Source organism: Leptidea sinapis, chromosome 24, assembly GCF_905404315.1.
Source record: "Leptidea sinapis chromosome 24, ilLepSina1.1, whole genome shotgun sequence".
Classification (NCBI taxonomy): domain Eukaryota; kingdom Metazoa; phylum Arthropoda; class Insecta; order Lepidoptera; family Pieridae; genus Leptidea; species Leptidea sinapis.
This window is the reverse complement of record NC_066288.1, coordinates 5,521,448-5,541,481: the sequence shown is the minus strand read 5'-3', so window position 1 is coordinate 5,541,481 and position 20,034 is coordinate 5,521,448. Positions and strand designations below refer to the sequence as shown.

The window sequence follows — 20,034 nt, the reverse complement described above, 5'->3', positions numbered from 1 at the left end:
GCTATTTTCACAAAAGAAGCATTGTTTGATAATTCAACGATCAATACTTTTTTTTTTTTATGGAATAGGAGGACAAACGAGCGTACGGGTCACCTGTTGTTAAGTGATCACCGCCGCCCACACTCTCTTGCAATACCAGAGGAATCACAGGAGCGTTGCCGGCCTTTAAGGAAGGTGTACGCGCTTTTTTTGAAGGTACCCATGTCGTATCGTCCCGGAAACACCGCACAAGGAAGTTCATTCCACAGCTTTGTAGTACGTGGAAGAAAGCTCCTTGTAAACCGCACTGTGGAGGACCGCCACACATCCAGATGGTGAGGATGATATCCTAACTTGTGGCGTGTCGTGCGAAGGTGGAATTCGGCGGCAGGAATTAGGTAAAACAGTTCTTCGGAACACTCCCCGTGATAAATGCGGTAGAAGACACACAATGAAGCGACGTCTCTACGCAACGCCAAGTGATCCAGCCGTTCACAAAGTACTGGGTCCCCGACAATTCGAGCTGCTCTGCGTTGCACGCGGTCAAATGGATCGAGCTGATACTGGGGTGCGCCAGACCAGAGATGACAGCAATACTCCATGTGTGGCCGGACCTGCGCTTTGTACAGCGCTAGAATGTGGGCCGGCTTGAAGTATTGCCATGCTCTATTAATGACGCCCAGTTTCTTTGAAGCCAATTTGGCTTTGCCCTCCAGATGGCCACGGAATTGGCAATCGCTCGAGATTTCAAGACCCAGTATTCCGATAATAGGCGAGGCTTTTAGGGAAGTGTTGTCGAAGAGCGGTGATGCGACAAATGGGGTTTTTTTAGTGGTAAACGCGCAAACTTGAGTCTTCTGGGGGTTAAATTGGTCAAGGTTCAATTTACCCCATTCCGCGACCTTCTCAAGAGAGGACTCGATAGAAGACACAAGTTTCTCCCGGTACTGGTCGACGATTTCCCGAGAGAGACGTGCATGGCCCGTGTATACGCCATCACCAGTGCTGTCATCTGCATAGCAATGAATGTTGGAGGTGTCCAACATATCATTGATATGCAGAAGAAACAGCGTAGATATAGCACACAGCCTTGGGGCACTCCAGCATTCACGGGCTTCGGGTTCGAGCAATATCCGTCGACAACGACCTGTATGCTGCGCCCAGTGAGGAAGCTGGAGGTCCACTTGCACAAGCTCTCGGGAAGCCCAAATGATGGAAGTTAAGAGAGGAGCGCCTTGTGCCATACACGATCAAAGGCCTTCGCTATATCCAGGCTAACTGCCAGGCCTTCCCCCTTGCTTTCAATAGCCGCAGCCCATCTATGTGTTAGGTATACCAGAAGATCACCTGCCGACCGACCATGGCGAAACCGTAAGCCGTATTGTCGGTCGTTGATCAACTGGTGACCCTCTAGGTATACCAAGAGCTGACGGCTAATTATGCTCTCCATGATTTTGGAGAGCAGGGAGGTAATAGCGATAGGCCCGTAGTTTGCCGGATCCGAACTGTCTCCTTTTTTTTGGATCGGATGGACAAGGGCTGACTTCCATGAGTCAGGGACTACGCCTTTGGAATAAGAGTGCCGAAATAAACGCGTTAGCACCGGCGTCAACTCAGGGGCACACGTTCTAAGCACGATTGGAGAAATGCCATCCGGCCCGCTCGACTTCCTGACGTCCAACGAAAACAGAGCTCGCCTAGCAGTTTTCTGTCTGAACTGTACTTCAGGCATAGAGCTCTGACACCGCGGGATGGTCGGCGGTGTTTTTCCGTTGTCGTCAAGAGTCGAGTTGGAGGCGAAAAGAGCGCACAGGAGATCGGCTTTCTCTTTTGCCGAATGGGCCAGGGTGTCATTCCTCATGTGCAACGGCGGCATAGACGGCTGCCTGAAGTTACCAAGAGCAGCTTTCGACAACGACCAGAAATTGCGTGTTCCGGTCGGGTAACTGGAAAGCTGCTCGCCGATTTTGACGACGTGTTTTGACTTTGCAGGGGCGATTTGGCGCTTAAAAAATCTGGAAGCACGGTTGTATTTCCTCTTAAGAACTATGCAGTTCGGATCCTTTGTGCCCAGCGCCGCAACCCAAGTTCGATACGCCTGTTTTTTGCAGTCAGATGCTGCTTTAACTGACGCATCGAACCAGGGCTGTGATCTGCCACCGATCGGTATTACAGAGCTTGGTATAAAAATATCCATGCCCTGTAGTATCACATCGGCTACTGCAACGGCGCAGGCACTAGGATCATCCGAAGGGAAACTAACCCTGCTCCAAGGGTAGGATGCAAAAAAGGAACGCATCCTATCCCAATCTGCTGACATGTAGTGCAAACGCGGCGGGTGTCTGGTGGTCTGTGACGTGGGCGTCGGATAGGCACTACACTCCTGACCAGGCAATGGTCGGACGTTCCGAGAGGGGCGTTGACAATGACCTGGTAACCATCGGGATGTGTAGTCAGCAGAAGATCTAATAAGGACGGCATGTGGCTATCCACATCCGGGAGCCGCGTTGGCGACTCAACCAATTGGGACAGACCGTACGCCAATGCAAAATTATGCACAGATCGCCCTGCGTAGTCTGTGGTACGTGATCCAAGCCATTCGGCATTGTGCCCGTTGAAATCACCCAAGACTACAATTTCAGCGGAGGGGATCTGTGCAAGAACGTTGTCAATTGCCGCTTGAACGCAGCCCATGAGATTATCGGTTTCTGCGTTACTACTATGGGACCTGTAGACACACGCATAGATGTGGACGCGGTCCTCTAAATCTACGCGGAGCCAGAGAGTGGACAGGTCCCTACCCTCAAAATTGCCGAGAAGACACATACCCCGGCATGAGGCAAAAAATTGTGCTCAATTTTGTACCCGGGGTACGTTAAATATGACGTATCGCTAGGTCGAGCTATCTGCGTCTCCGTAAGGAATCACAAGGCCGGCTTCGCCGTCTCAAGGTGGTGGTGGACGGCGTTTAAGTTGGAGTGAATTCCCCTGATATTGCAAAAGTCCACGTTGAGTGTGGAGCGGGGTGCCGTGGTGTTACTGCCTCGTTTGTCCTTGGTCATGCGCGGTACTGTGCCCTCCCCAGAATACGAAGGGCAGCCCGCGCTAGAGTGCTCGGGGAGGGATTCTCTGACTCTGGTAGAGCCGCTACCCTCCTGGGGTACTATCTCTTTAGGGACCGCTTTCATAATCGTTGTTGAGGAAGGGGGGGGGAAATGGCCTCCGGTCCTCGACACTAACCTATACGAAACATAGCGGCACTAGGCCGCTACTTCACGCCGGTATTCTGTGCGAGTGTGGTATTTAACCCGGACGAGTCTGGCCCGATTGTGCTGACGTCAAAAGACGGCTGCGTGACTCTCCCACTTCTAAAAAGCCCTTAGTCGCCTCTTACGACACCCATGGGCCTGGGACTCCCCTATTCTTTTTATGCCTCGGGGAAAGTACAGTTGACTTAAAGACAGACCGATTAGAAAGCAAGAATTAAGAACCATTTATTGATGATAACCTTTAATTAAAGTGGCTTTTTTAATTAAAGCTTAAATAAATATTAAAAGTTTCATGTACGTTTGTAGATGTTCTTGATTGTTTCATAAAAATCTTCTTGAGTATCTTTTTTCGAGGAGTGTCATCAATACGTGGCTCAGTAAATGATTCAGGTATGTGTATGTAGGACTATGACAAATCTGTTGATATTGATGGGTGATCTACAGCAGGTTGAAGGTTTCTAGACATACGTCGAAACTTTCTTAGTGAGTCTATTATTTTATTTCTGGTTAACATTGAAGATCCCTGTAAATCAAAAACAGATAATATAACAAAAATAATATTTTGTGTGTAAAATTGTATGTAACGGGGCCCTCATATAGAAAACTTATCGAGTAGACTTGGTTGACTGGTTCTGCTGCATAAAGATTCGTTGGTTTGTGGGAATGAGTTTCTTGCTACTTCTTTTAATTATCTCTACCCTTTACGAAGTAGTAGTAGATTCAACAGGAAGCATTTTTTTTGACATTCATAAGTGTCACTTCCGTGATTTTGATTTGATTTATTTTTAAGATAGATTAACTAGTAAATTGTATCAATATCAAAATAATAATTTTGTCTATTATTTCTTTTGTTAAAATTGGGTACATATCTAATTATTATAGACATTAGAATGTGATAAGCTATCGAAAAGCTCGCGGGGGTAAGGGTCAATTGAAGGTCAAGACTACCATAACAGCTGTCCGTGGGTTTTCATTATATATTATGCAATTTGAAGTCGCCTTATCGCCTTGGATAAAGAGTTAGTCGAACGGATGACTCAGTTATGTCATTTATATTAAATGACGAAAGATTAATTATTATTGTTTGTAGTTCTTTTCAATTAGAAACATATATTTTAAATTTCTTCGGAAACTAATCTAGGGAAAAATATCACGTTGTGTGTGATCGATGTGAAACTACTCAATGAATATTAAATTTTATTTTCAAACCTTCCATCATATGCGCTTCCCGAGAGCTTATGCAAGTGGACCTCCAGCTTCCTCATTGGGTGCAGCATACAAGTCGTTGTCTATGGTTATTGTTCAAACCCGAGGCCGTGAACACTGGAGTGCCCCAAGGCTGTGTGCTATCTTCGAGACTGTTTCTTCTGCATATCAATGATATTTTGGACACCTCCAACATACATTGCTATGCAGACGACAGCACTGGTGATGCCGCCATGGGCCTTGCAGGCGTCTCTAGGAAAATCGTGGACTAGTGCCGGGAAAAACTTGTGTCTTCTATCGAGAAGGTCGCAGAATGGGGTAAATTGACCCTTGTCCAATTTAACCCTCAGAAGACTCAAGTTTACGCGTTTACCACTTTAAAACCCCATTTGTCGTATCACCGCTCTTCGACAACACTTCCCTTAAAGCCTCGCCTAGTATCAGAATACTGGGACTCGAAATCTCGAGCGATTGCCAATTCCGTGGTAATCTGGATCTTATATTTCCCATAAATTACCCCCAATTCCTCAATGTGTCCTCGGTACGCCATAGTACATGCTGTACCTTGACCAGTAATCCCTTTTTCGTTTTAAATATGTAAAAAATTGTAAAAAAACAAATGCAAGTATGAAATATACATTTCTGATATGTTGGTGGTGAATACTCAAATAATTTATCAGCTCGATCCAGCGCGTGCAACGCAGAGCAGCTCGAATTGTCGGGGACCCAGTGCTCTGTGAACGGCTGGATCACTTGGCGTTGCGTAAAGACGTCGCTTCATTGTGTGTCTTCTTCCGCATTTATCACGGGGAGTGTTCCGAAGAGCTGTTTAACTTGATTCCTGCGGCCGAATTCCACCTTCGCACGACACGCCACAAGTTTGGGATATCATCCCCACCATCTGGATGAGCGGCCATCTTCCACAGTGCGTTTTTCAAGGAGCTTTTTTCCTCGTACTACAAAGCTGTGGAATGAGCTTCCTTGTGCGGTATTTCCGGGACGATAAGACATGGGTACCTTCAAAAAAAGCGCGTACAACTTCCTTAAAGGCGGGTAACGCTTTTGTGATTCCTCTGGTGACCAGGTGACCCGTTACAAACAATACTGTTAATCATTGACGTACAGTAAACACTGTTAATACCAAAACTAAGATTTAATTAAATTATTTATTTAAAATTATCTTAGTGTATGCCTCTTTTAATACTATAATATCATTGAGTCCATGTTCAAACCCATCCACTCATTCTGTTGGCAAGGTAAGTTATCGTGCAGTGAGACTCTTATCTGTGCTTCTTTGGCGGCGTGTAGCTTATTCTAGGTATTAATTATCATGACGCTCTCATGACGACTGTGCTTAGAAAATAATCATAAAACAATAATCTTACTATCAGTAGGATGAGCAAATTAAACAATGTTATCATAAACACACAAGTGAATATTTTATAATAACTGTTAGTTTAGTTTCGCACTCTTGCAAAGACACCCGCAGCCGCAACCTGAAGATCTCATGACAATGGATAGTAAAGAAAAGATAGTGGTCAAAAGTATTTTGGAGAAATTTGGGCGCTATCAGATTATTCAGTACATATTTATATGTTTACCGATAGTTTTTGTATCAATGAACATGGTTAATTATGTATTTGTTGCTGGGGACATAGGTTATCGGTAAGTGTCTCGTGTCTAGCAATCTTCCCATTCATTACGTCGCATCGTCAGTCATGGGTCTTGTTTGAGGGCAAGAAATATATTTAAATAATGCTACGGGCAATCTGTACAATTCAGGTATTTTATAAAACGCCTAGGCAATGTATTAATTCACTAGGGCGACGGAGCAGGGCGGGCAATGTATGAAATATTATGAAATTTATTATCTCATTTACATAATTCTCAAAGTAGTACAAGAGCTACATAATTCTCTTCTTCTATCTTTATCTACACCCATGCTTTAAATCCTCTATTAAATATTCTAAGACAGTTAGCTTATTGCCAACATTAAAACACCCAATGTACTAATTCCATTACAACATCCAAACGAGTGTTGTAATGAAATTCAGTACAACATTACAACACTCGTTTGGATGATGTAATGGTTACTAGGACTGGCTTTTTAATGTTAGCTGTAAGCTGTTTCAGAATCTTTTATAGAGGATTCATATTATGGGTGTAGATAAACTCTTGTATGTAACTGTTGATAATTAGGTATTAAAACACTCATGTGACACTGTTATCACACTCGGCTTCGCCTCGTGTTTTAATACCCCTTATTACAAACAGTTCCATAAATAACTATTATGATATCTAGATAATATAACGAAACTGATAGAGATTATATGACGTTCCTGCCGATACACTGATAATTTTTAAGTATATATATACCTTGTTATAATGTATAATAAATGTTGCAAGTCGGTATTTGTTTTAGCAAACAAAACAAAAAAAGTTTCAGTTTTAGTTTTTTATGAAAACTATACAGTTCGAGGGAGCGCTACTATATAATGACTTGCTGAAAGATATATTCGAGGAAAAATCTTATCCAAAATTTTAAAGCGAAATTAGAAAAGCACTGTCAAAAACAAAAGATTGTTATCTTAGAACACAGCGTGTTTTTTATTTACCATTGTTTAAAGTCATCGTAACTTTAAAAATTACTTCCTTATTTATATACTTTCATATTTATTTATAACTAGCTGACCCAACAGACGTTGTTCTGTATAATAAATAAAATAATGTTTTTTTTTATGAATTTGTTAATACCATAACATCAAGAATTATTTCGTAAAATCATTTGAAAATATTCTTTCAATTTGTTTTCTGAACGACGGGGGACACATCAAAGGAAAAATTTAAATGTTTATATTTATTTCTTTTCGATAATTTTCATATTTATTCACCTTTTAAACCTTCCCTGGACTTCCACAAATTATTCAAGACCAAAATAAGCCAAATCAGCCCAGCCGTTCTCGAATTTTAGCGAAACTAACGAACATCAATTCATTTTTATATAAGTATATAGATTATTGTTCTCATGTAAGTGAACTTTTTTTTCTTTTTTTGAGTAATAAACATTTTAAACCTAAAATGTATATTAAATGAGCTGCATTCAAAGTAAAACCACAGAATAGGGATGGATACTTACGTATTTATGTAAAACAATGATTGTTACCTCTGAAATAACATTTGGAATTCAAAAATAAAGATCCTCTTTCTAAATTACTGATCATAATTATAACTAGGCTGACAGGTGATTGGTACTCGTCCGATTCTTTCCAGCCAACACTTCTATTAGTGCAGATTCGAAATGACGTGTCATAATATCTTTATAAAAAACTAATTGAATAACGGCCGTTTTCAACAACCTACCCTTAGTTTAACTTACTAGAGGTAGACAAATATATCCTTTTACGCTTAATTACATTTCAATAACCTATTGACGGATAGCATTGGACTATAACTATATTAGACATAACTATGCATAAATAAGCTTTTAATAAAATCTTGTCATTAAACGGTGATAGCAATGAATCCATAACTAGAGATACGTAATTGAAAACGGCCGTAAATTAACTAGGATTGTAGCTGAACAAGTCAATGTCAAACACGATTGCTGAATTTCAGACATTTTTTTTCGTAGCTCTAAATACCTAGTTTGAAAAATCAATTTTATCAAAAGTTTGAAATATCTAGGATAAAAAGGGAACAATAACTAAAAAAGATGAATGTATATATTTTTGAAGTGAAAACGTCTTTAGCCGCCCTGGACACTTTTTGGTAGGAGAAAATTGTATCGTTTCGCATCTCCGACATTCTCATAACTAGCACACCCGATAAATAAATAAAAATAAATATAATCATATAGTTAGACACTTTTTGGATGAGTGAAGTCTCGTGAGAACGCGTCACCGAAGTGTTGCAATATTAGTGCTGTGTATATCTTATAAGTGAAATTGAATGATTTAGTGAAAATTTCAATGTATATATTGATTATACTTTTGTAACTTACCGGTTACGTGTTCGGTAAGTTTTGTTAAAATATCTAAGCATGGTGTAAAATATATTTTAATGTTTCATACATTTCCTAAACGTTCTAAGTATTCTATACGTTGTATAGGTATTGTTTGGAATAATACCGGATAATATTATTGCCGGAAAAAACCAGATAGCTTAATTGTTTTTTTTTTTTTTTAATAAAAACACCGACTATAAACATTAACCCCCTTATTCATAATGGTCCGTTAACTTAAAACAGTCGCTAAGGAGTGTTTTTTCTCATTCTGACTTAGGTCAATAAAAGAAGACAGAACGAGAATTAGTAATGCTTTAAGCTAGCAGACTGTTATGAATAAGGGGGGTAAAATATAGTTTAAAACAAGGTAACTAAAAAGTAAAAAAACGTTGTAGTTTGAAGTTACACAATATTTTGAAGTTCATCATTAGATGGTTGCTTTTACTCACCGTTCAAAAATCGTGCTTTTACCAACCTACATATCTTTATATATAAAAATGAATTGCTGTTCGTTAGTCTCGCTAATACTCGAGAACGGCTGGACCGATTTGGCTAATTTTGGTCTACAAAATTTGAAAAACAAAATTTTATGAACGATGCTGGATTCGAACCCACGACCTCCGGCGTTCCGTGCCGGTGGTCTAACCAACCGAGCTAACGGTTCGAGTACCGCCTCGTTATAAAATTCTGTTTGCTTTGTTCAACTCTCACGTTGTGGCTTTATTTTGGTCTTAAATTAATTGTGGAAGTCCAGAGAAGGTTTAAAAGGTTTGAATGAAAATGCGCGGAATTTAATGAAAACTACGATTTCGATTTTCCTCTTTTGATGTGTCCCCCGTCGGCGTCGTTCAGAAATCAAATTAAAATAATAGTTTAAAATGAATAACTAATTAGTATTTTTATATTTTTCTAACTTTCTCAGGTGATAAAAATGAACTTAATTTTAGGAAACTATAGAAGGTAGTTGTTAACTATCTATCAGATTATTTTTATGTAGATTTATAAATATTAAGTTTTGCCAAAAAATAATATTTCTGAACCTAACCGCACCACAAAACAAAACAAAAAATATAGTTTACTAGCTGCCCCGACAGACGTTGTTCTACAGATAATAAAAAAATATATGTTTATTAAAAATAAATTGTTTTATTGGAATTGGCCAATAATATTTCAAAACATTAAGAATTATTTCGTAAAATATGCTCCCTGTTGTTATAATGAAATTGTTTCACAGCGGAACTGTCAATCCGTGCGTCACTAAATTCGCTCACAGAAAATATGTCCATACAAAACAAATGTTGAAAAGAAAAATAATTATGGGTCCCAAATCGAAATAAAAACTATCCTATCTCTCAAGTTGGACCAAACTGCACTCCATGAAGTAATCCCCATTAAAATCCGTTCATTAGTTTAGGAGTTCATCGCGGACAAACAACGTGTATCGTAATTTATATATATTAAGATGATAAAGCGTTAAATTAACAGACTGTATCATAACTGTCTGTCAATATCAAATCACGTATTTCAAAAAAACTCTGTTTTGTAAGTAAGCTGCATCATGTGCAATTAATCGAAAATTTCATTCATACCAAGCATTTTTTTATTTGTTTGAATAAAAAAAGGATTCCTTTTGTTTGTTTTAAGTTTTTTTTAAGTTTACAAAAGTTTAGTTCTTTTATTTATGTATTTAATACAAAATTACTACAATTCAGAATGTTCATGTATTATATTTTGCTGTACACATTATTTCTAAATCATAGCCAAATAAAAATAAAAAAAATTGTTAAAAAAACATATTTAGGGGTGGGTGGGTTATCAATAATTAAGGGTATGAAAAATAGATGTGGGCAGATTCTCAGACCTACCCGATATACACACAAATGTTCCAACAAATTGGCTTAATACACAAATAAAAATTGAAAAACAAAATTTATTTGTGTATTAATCCTAGAAGTGAGGGTTATCACTTTAAAAACATAACATATTGCTTAAATTGGCTTAGCCGTTTTGGAGGAGTTTGGTAACAAACACCGGAACACGAGAATTTTTATATAATAGTAGATATCTTAAAGACGAAAGTATAAAAGTTCTTATATATTTTTCATAATATAATTTCTCCACCTTATCTTTCGCATAATTTTATATATATTATATCGCTTATATATTTTATAATAAGTACCTACCTACAACTAAAGCTCAGTTACAATTTTATTACAATGTAGATATTTCTGATTAGAGTATTATAAAATATTATGTTACTATCAAGTAACTAGTTGGTTATCTAAACCCTTTACTAACAATTAATGACGCTATTGTAAATAGTGCCTGATTTATAATCAGATCACTTTATCAAGGTAAAAATAATAAAACCAACAATCAAATGAAATATAATAGCAGTATCTACGTAAATAAATTGTAGATCCTGTTTAGGATTATACTTACCTACTTATTAATAAAGATACAACTTAATAAAATACATAATCTGATAGTTAGGTTAGTTAGTTAGATAGACTAACCTAACTAACGTACAATTAAAAATATAACGTTTAAATTTATTTTCTCATTTTTGTCCCAATCTGTGTTGAATATTCTTGTCTTTTTTATGAAAATAAGCGACGGGACGAGCAGGACGTTCAGCTGATGGTAATTGATACGCCCTGCTCATTACAATTCAGTGCCACTCGGTAGTTTCGAAAAACCCCAAAAATTCTGAGGATTCTCAAACTCAACTCGCTCTGCGTTCGTCACCTTAAGACAAACCATAAGATGTAGTCTCATTTTCCCAGTAATTTCACTAGCTACGGCGCCCTTTAGACCGAAATACAATAATATTTACACATTACTGCTTCACGGCAGAAATAGGCGCCGTTGTACCCATAGTTTTGCCGGCATCCATTGCAAAGGAGCCACTGGTCTTGTGATATTAGAATGGAGCGGGGTGATAACTGAACTGAATTTCTGTGGCCTGTGGTAGTATTTATTACACGAAGTAGGTACTTACTTATAGAGCCAAATGCAATTTTTGAAAATCTCCATAACCCACAGAGTAGGGTAGGACACTTATGCATCTACTACTATTGTTAGGTATAATAATATTTTGGCTGTTTGTGACTCAGAAGATCAATTCAGTGAAGGACGTATTGTTGGTATTTTATTAAATGGCTCATAAGTCATATTAGTATACTCGTATTACAGTCATGATGCACATTGAATTCTCTTCGACTTCTGCACGAACATGAATTCTATTCGGATAATGAATCCGTGTATTTGTTTCAGATGCTATATACCCCAATGTGACGACGTAAACCCAGAATACAAAGTACCGTGGTGGCCATCAGATGTCATCCATGACAAATGTTCTGCACCCAAATATACCGGCTACGATGGAAACTCTTGCACCAATGAGAGCTTCTCCAGAAACGAAACAGAAATGTGCACTAAATGGGTGTATGAAAGTAACAATACTATTATTGGTGAGGTATACATCCTAAAATCTACTTACTAAGTTACATAAACTAATAAGCTACCTATTATGAACTACGTTATAAAGTGCATAAACAGCAATTAGGTATACAATTATATGCTGATTGATTTATCCTAATTTCATAGCATTTTTTTCGTTTCGTTTCTAACACACCAATTTAAGGTTTTATACGTTTATCTGCTAAAAATATGATAAATCCTTGCTAAAAATAGAGTAATATTGATAAGTATAACAATACGTGTGCAAACATATACAATCATAAAGTAAATATAGCAAGCACTATAAACATTATGATATTGTTGCTAATAAGGGATAAACTATATTTTATTATATTTGTTCTCTGTCAACAAAATTATAAAACACACAAACTGTTTCTAATTGTCTTTATTATATTTTCTACAGCTCAATCTTGCCTGTCAGCCGTGGAAAATTAACAGCATTGGTATGATACACAACTTAGGACTGGCTATTTCTATGATCATTGCTGGATGGTTTTCAGATAGGTGAGTACCTGATACTGCTTATATGATAAACAGGAAAACAGTTTTAGGGGAAACATTCAATTGAACTCTTACAGACTGAGGTAGAAATATTTAAGACTGCAAGATATTTGGCAGTTTAGTATTTTTATGCGGTGAGGCACATGAACAATTATTCATTTGGTAAAGGTGCGAGACATTACATTCCATTTCATTATTAATTTTAACAATAACAAGGTTTAATGAATTAACTTATTAACATTAAACTAGTTGTCGCCCACTGGTCGACCAAATGGTTTGGGATACCTAGAGGAGAACCAGCTGATAAGCGACTACTAGTACCGTTTCCGTCAGGGAGGTTTAGCTGGTGATCTTCTTGCATAGCTCACCCATAAATAAGCGGTTGAGTCGCAAGAAGAGGCGTTGGCGGTGAGTTTGGACATAGCGAAGGCTAGATTATCCTATGGGCTTTCCGAGAGGTTGTGCAAATGGATATCTAACTATTTGGTCGATTGGAGCATCATGGTTGTTATCAACAGTGCATGCTTGACTTCTGGGTTACGTACCAGAGAGGCTACGTACCCCTACATTGTATCTTCTGCATATCAATAATATGCTACAAATCAGCAATATTCTTTATTATGCAGACTGACAGCATAGGATATATCTTACACGGGCCATGCCAACATCTCCCGGGATAGCGTTGACGAGAACCGGAACAAACTTGCGTCTGAAATGGAGACTATGCCTTGTAAAATGGGGCCGACAATATTTAGTCCAATTCAACCCTAAGAAGGCGCTAGTTCGTGCGTCCGCAAAAAAGTCTACCTTTATCGTATCCTCTCGATCCGAGATCACTCCCCTAACTGGAACAGTCTGAATCAGCATACTCGGTGGATATATCCAGTGACGTTCAGTTCCGTGGTCACTTGGAAGAGAAGGAAAAAAAAGCTTGGTGTACTCAGTAAGGAGAGACTCGTTCGCCTACGATTCACTACAAGCCTCCGCCTGCAACTAAATAAGGAACAGACTCGACCTCACATGGAATACTATTCTCGCCTCTGGGCGGGCGCTCCCCATTACCAGCTTCTTCCATTTGACCGCATACAACGAAGAGCAGCTCGAATCATCGACGATCAATTCATCTCCGATTGGCTTGCTCTCTGCATCTTTTACCGCATTTATCACGGAGAGTGCCCAGAGGAGCTGTTGTGGTTGATACCAGTGTCCGAATCGGACCACCGGACATTAATTCAAATTTCTAAATACCACCCGCATTACGTTGACGTCTGGCATTCCACAACCGCAAATTTTGCAATAAATTTTGTGCCTCGCACGGTCACTTTGTGGCGGCAATTACCGGCTACTGTTTTCCCAAACTCATACAACTTATGGACCTTGAAAATAGCAAACTCCCACCATAAAGGCTGGCAACGCATGTCTTCACCCCTGGTTTTGCGGATGTCCATGGTCGGCTGCCTCACCACTCCCCATTACGTGAGCCTCTTGCCCGTTTGCCCCCTGTTATATAAAAATATGGGCATTTTGGGGCTTTAAGGGAAGGGAACAAAATATTATGGGGGTTATTCATTCAGCCAGGTTTTCGATCTAACGAGGTTCTACTATAATGTATAGACGTACCTACCTAATGTTGTGAGTATAGTTAAAAGTAGGTATTCCTAAAACTTTTGCATTTAAATGGCTTTTTATTTCTTGCTTTCAGGTTTGGCCGTAAGCCAGTTCTCATTGTATGTTCTGTATGTTGCGTTTTGGGCAATTTAAAAACGTTTGCAACCTCATATAACATGTACGCGACTTGCGAGTTTCTCGAAAGTGTTTTTTCCGGCGGAGCTTATACAGCTGGAAATGTTTTGAGTAAGTACAAACAGAAACATTAAAACACGCGTTACCCTACAAATCAATTGATATTTAAAATAATGTGTGTGTGTGCAAGTCACACACGGTAGAAGTGAAACTTCTGAAAAGTTCCTGATTGAAAATACTCATTGAAAAGTATTGAAAAAATAATTAGTGGCTTCATGAAATCTGTAAATTTAAAAATAAGTACATAAAAGAAGGATATGGCTTATTGAAAACAATTCAAATTTCATCATTTTCAATACTTTTCACTGAGTATTTTTAATCAGGGGCAGGCTACGATAGATTGAGATATTATAATAAAATCACTTTTACGAACGACTTGAATAGAATATATATATATATATATATATTCAATTATTTCACTATAATCACAACTATATACAAGTAACATTAAATGATTTAAAACAATTGGGCAGTCAGGTGACCAGCAGCCAGCACGTCCGATACTTTCGACTGCCCCAACAAGAAGTGCACAATAGCCGAGAGCAATTCGTAACAGTTACCCTGCTACCAACCTTAATAATACGAAACTACCAACATCATAATAAAGTGACATCACTAAGATTTTGCATGTGATTATATAATATTACAATTACTAAAAATATACTAAATATAATTACTAAAACAATATATAACAGGTTACAAATGATTCTATTAATATTATCATAACTGAATGTTTGTACTAATTGGAAGGTCGAATAACCATTAATATAATGTAAGGTTTACTATTTTTTACCAAGCTCAAAAAATATTTAATATTTTAATGTAAACACTTATATTACATATATACAAATTCTGCAGCTTTACAAACCTTGTCATGGATCGTTGCTTGGGGCATATATTATTCCGCCTCCATCTCGTGAGCTTACTAATTTGTGGTAATGAAACTTACTATTCACAGTAAACAAGTCGAAATAGGTGCAACCCATGCATTTTAAATAGTGACATAGAGATCTCACCTCTAAACCAGCTACATATCCAACTATTTGCTTTAAATATTTACAAGCTTGGCTATGATTTAATAAACGAGACATTATGCGTCCAGTTTCTTCTAAGTTATCCATAATATAAATGTCACTTTCTTTTCTTTATTCTCATTAGCATCATCGGTCCGTGAAGATGGAGCAGTTGTATTAGTATTATGCACTGAAGAAGAACACATCATAATACTGAAGTTTTCTAGTGTTTCGTGTTCGTGTTCATTAGCACACAGTTTCCTGATTTCAACGATTTTAGTTCGACGTGGCACAACAATTTCCGAATGATGCCTTTTAGTTGTTTGGCAAGGGTTATCATTATAACAACCACGCATACGTACCTATAGTCCCAAAAATAATTTTGCGCCGAGGCCATATTGGATTTAAAAAATGTTCCCAAATTCGTTCTCTGCGCCCTCGAGAACCTTAGATACGATAGCCATATTGTTGAAATCATAATTTGGCGTGGCGGCCAAAATAATAGTTTTATAAATAACAGCCGGCAACGGCGCCTCTGTCGTCTCGCTTTTTCGTTTCATCAAGTTTCGAATCACAGCGATTCTAAAGCAGTTTCACTTAAAAAAAATAAAGGTTAAAGCAAATTTTCCCAACTTCTTAATAAACTAGCACTTATAAACGTTTGCGATAAGTAGTCATGGATAACTATATTTACAAAAAAAATTAGATTTGCCTTGTGTACACACGGTACGGTTTTAGTTGATCAACTGGCAAAGTGGCAACTGCTAAAACGCATAAGTATGATTTTTTTTATTATTATTCGTGGAAAAACTATAATTAAATCTATTCAGTAGTTTATGCGTTTTTAGGCAGATAATAATTCTATAAACTACTTTTTTGATCATCGAGAAAATACAATTCATTAAATATATTTTTTACTTTGTTACTATTGTATTACATAACCGTTTTAATAGTATGATATTAATATTTTAACATATTCCACATTATAATGTGGTAAGCTAGTTGACCCGACAGACGTTGTTCTGTTGTACATAATAAATAAAATACTGTTTTTTATGAATTATTCAATAATATTTCATTACTTCAAGGATTATTTGCTCCCTGTTGTAATAATGAAATTGTTTCACAGCAGAACCGTCAAACCATCTGTCAATAAATTCTTTCATAGAAAATATTATGTCCATACATGTGTGTCGATATTATTATATTATTATACAAAACAAATATTGGATATAAAAATAATTCCGAGTCCCAAATTGAAATAAAAATAATGCTATCTCTAAAGTTGGACTAAACTGCACTCCATGATCCCCATTAAAATCCGTTCATTACTGTAGGAGTTTACTGGAAGCAAACATCAGGACATTTAAATTATATATATTAAGATAATAATTACAACATAATTAATTATGGTATGTCTTGTTCTAGTGCTAGAAATTGCTGGTAAAAATAGGATTCTTTCTGGAGTTTTATTTGCTTATGCTGTCTACATGGGAGAAGCAGTATTGGCTTGTCTTGGAATGATTGTAGCATACTGGAAGAACTTACTTTACATGTTATGCACGCCATGTATCGTCTTCCTCTCATACATATTTTTAATAAAAGAAAGCCCAAGATGGCAAGTATTAAACGGAAAAATTACAGACGCGAAGAAAACAATGATAATTATGTCTAAATTGAATAATATCGATTTTAGTATGGAAGATATGAACAACATAAGCAATGATAATCTAAAAAATATTTTGATTGGTGATGTTAAAGAATCCAGTGAAGGTTATATTGATGTAATTAAATGTAAAGAAATTATGAAGAATTTAGCAGTGGCATTCTTCTGTCGGTTTTCTGTCAGCTTTATCTACTACGGTTTGATTGTGAATTCTGTTCTCCTTCCTGGAAATAAGTATACAAACTTTTTGCTAGCTGCGTGCATGTCATTCCCTGGTGAATTGATCTCAATGTATTTTATGAATAAAATTGGGAGAAAAAAGCCATTGACTGTTGGTTTTATAATTTGCGGCGCAGCCTGTGTTGGGTGTGGTTATGTACCCGATGGTAAGTTATATATTATTTTATTCATTTACTAAGCCCGACCAACGCCATTCGGTGGATAATTCTTATAAGAAAACTTGCAACCGAATTCAATATTATCTGTTCTATATATCCGATTATAGATTCCAAAATTCCCACCATCTGGATGTGTGCTGGCTATACACAGTTCGATTTTCAAGGGACTTTCTGCCATTTAATATAAAGTTAATCAATAACGTTCCAATTTCTATAGACAAATCACGTCGTATAAAATCTAAGCCGAAATATGGAACATTCTAAAAATTACACGATAATAAGCTTTGACTGCTATATCTATACATTGCCGCATTTACTCCAGTTGTTTATTCTTATAAAATAATATTCTTGCTCAATAAGCAGCAATGTAATACATTTATTCAGTTCAGGTTACGCACAGAACAGAAAAAACCGTTACGTACGTTGAATTTAGAGCCCGATTCGGAGAGTGACAGATGACACACGACTAAGAAGAAAAGTGTGCTTACATTATGCATACTTTTGCCATTCGGCTATCAGACTGCAAATGTCATTAGTTGCATACTGACTGAGTGTGCAGCCTCAGAGGTAAATCCTCGGTCGGTCAAGAAGTGCGTCGCCCGAGCACAACATTGTCGGTTGTTATCCATGCTCTAAGGCGCCTTGATAAGTTTGCCGCGTGTAATCATGACGGTTGTGTTTCGCCTCGCTTGTTCGACGAACCACCGAATCTTTTACTGGTTCTAATGCTAAGGGTTCCCTCAATATTCTGAACACAGAACTTAAAATACCAATGGCGTTCTCCACAACTTTTCTTGCTCTGGACAGCCTGTAATTTGTTTTCGTTTATTTTTTGTACAAGTCGAAGAGTCCTCCCGCGTCAAACGTCCGAGGCTTCCTCGTGAGGCTGCTAGTCAGTACCCGGCGAAAGTAATGAATAATATAAAAATAAATGTTATTGTTTCACATTTCTTTTTAACCATTTTTTCAGGTTATACTGGTATAAAAATTACATTGTTCTTAATTGGAAAACTAGTTGTAGCAGCTTGTTATACCGGCTTAGTTACTTATACTATGGAATTGTTTCCTACAAGTGTTAGAGGATCTTTAATTGGAATATGTACATTAGCATCTTGTACTGGAACTACTGCAGCACCACTGTCCTTGATGATGGTAAGAATTAGTCACGCTTATTAATTAAAAGTTTCCTTTAAATGATTAAATAATTATGTTCATTCAGTATTACCTACATTTCCTTAAGGCTTCAACATAATTCAATAACATAAATAAATATTTTCTTAAATTGGTAACAACGGGAAAAGACGATTCAAAAAGTTACAATCGACTTTGCTATTCGTAATATAGTAAAGCATGGAGATATAATTTAGCTATTCTCATTGATTTACGAATTACAGTGGATTAAATTCTAAAGGTTCAGTTAGAATTTTATATTTTATTTGTGTTTCCTGTAGAATTTTGCTAAAACATTAGATAGGTACTTAAATATACACTGACTCATAAACTGCATCAAATATCAGAAATACTTTAGAATTAATATTTTTGATAAGTATGCAAACAATTAAATACTAAATTAAAATATAGAGACTGTCCATTAAAAAAAAAAAACAAATTTTAAAATAGAACTGCAGCAAAATAAAAAAATTTAGACGGGAAAGTAAAAATTTACGCAAAGTCTCAAATTCGTGTGTTATTAGAGTTAAGTTTGAAATTAATTTATTTTTCTTTTCATTTTCATTTGCGATTTAAATGATTGTTACCAATAGTATTGATTATAAGTCTTTTAAAATCAACAAAAGTTTCATAACCATAAATATGGATACTTTGTCCGAACGTGGTCCAATCAAGCTGCTCAAATTGTGGTATTGGTGCAGTAAGGCTTGGATCAACAAGAATTTTTGAAAAAAACCAACCGAAACCAATTTTTGTTACATTTCTCGTTTTTGTCCAAAAAATTGCATGGGCCTTTCCAGTATGCAAACATATACTAATTAAGGATACTATTATGATGTTAAGGAACTATATAAAAGTATAGGTTCAATTTAAATTTGTATAAAAAGTTCGAAGTCTTGAACATTGATGCAGTTTATGTGTGTATAAATATATATAGCTTCTTCAACGAATTTAATACATCAAAATATCAGTTTCATTTTAAATTTTTAATATTTTCAGTCATCAAATTCAATGACACTCACGTCAGTTTGCTTCGGATGCACGGCAGCTATTTCTAGTTTCATTCTCATATTCACACCAGAGACTAAAGACATGCCGCTTATTGACACCATTGCTGAACTTCGATCTGCACATAATCTAAAAAACCAGTATGGGAAAGATAATCCTGTATGCGACTCTGTGATTTCAAATGATTAAAGGATTAAATTACTAAATAAATGAAACTGTGCAGGATATTGAAATATTCGTCGTCTTTACTTATTCGAAAGCTACAGTTTTTTGTATAAAAAGAGGAATCGTAAAAGATAATTAAAAAATAGAAGGGACTTTAGCTCTTACAAGAAATGTTAAAAGAGTAATAGTGAATTGTTTTAATAAAAATATACTACTTTAATATTGTCTTTCATTCACTTTACCAGTTGGCACATGGTGACGGCTAGATTATGGGAACCACAACGGCGCCTATATCTGCCGTGAAGTAGTAATGTGTAAGCATTACTGTGTTTTGGTCCGAACGGCGCCGTAGCTAACGAAATTACTGGGC

The 20,034-nt window shown here is 36.9% G+C and overlaps 1 protein-coding gene across 2 annotated transcripts in view; it reads left to right on the top strand.

Moving 5' to 3' along the window:
• LOC126971614 (solute carrier family 22 member 3-like) overlaps positions 1 to 19,884 on the top strand; it is a 69,466-nt gene extending 49,582 nt beyond the window's left edge. Inside the window, exons 1-7 of one of the 2 annotated variants that reach the window (XM_050817968.1) lie at positions 5,924 to 6,119; positions 11,734 to 11,930; positions 12,344 to 12,444; positions 14,144 to 14,295; positions 16,686 to 17,309; positions 18,292 to 18,473; positions 19,491 to 19,884. In XM_050817968.1, coding sequence (XP_050673925.1) covers positions 11,796 to 11,930; positions 12,344 to 12,444; positions 14,144 to 14,295; positions 16,686 to 17,309; positions 18,292 to 18,473; positions 19,491 to 19,688 — 1,392 coding nt within the window. In that variant the 5' untranslated portion in view covers positions 5,924 to 6,119; positions 11,734 to 11,795 and the 3' untranslated portion in view covers positions 19,689 to 19,884. Of the gene's footprint in view, positions 1 to 5,923; positions 6,120 to 11,733; positions 11,936 to 12,343; positions 12,445 to 14,143; positions 14,296 to 16,685; positions 17,310 to 18,291; positions 18,474 to 19,490 lie in introns of those variants that run through there. The other variant, XM_050817969.1, reaches the window with a different exon arrangement.
• The last annotated feature ends 150 nt before the right edge of the window (positions 19,885 to 20,034 follow it).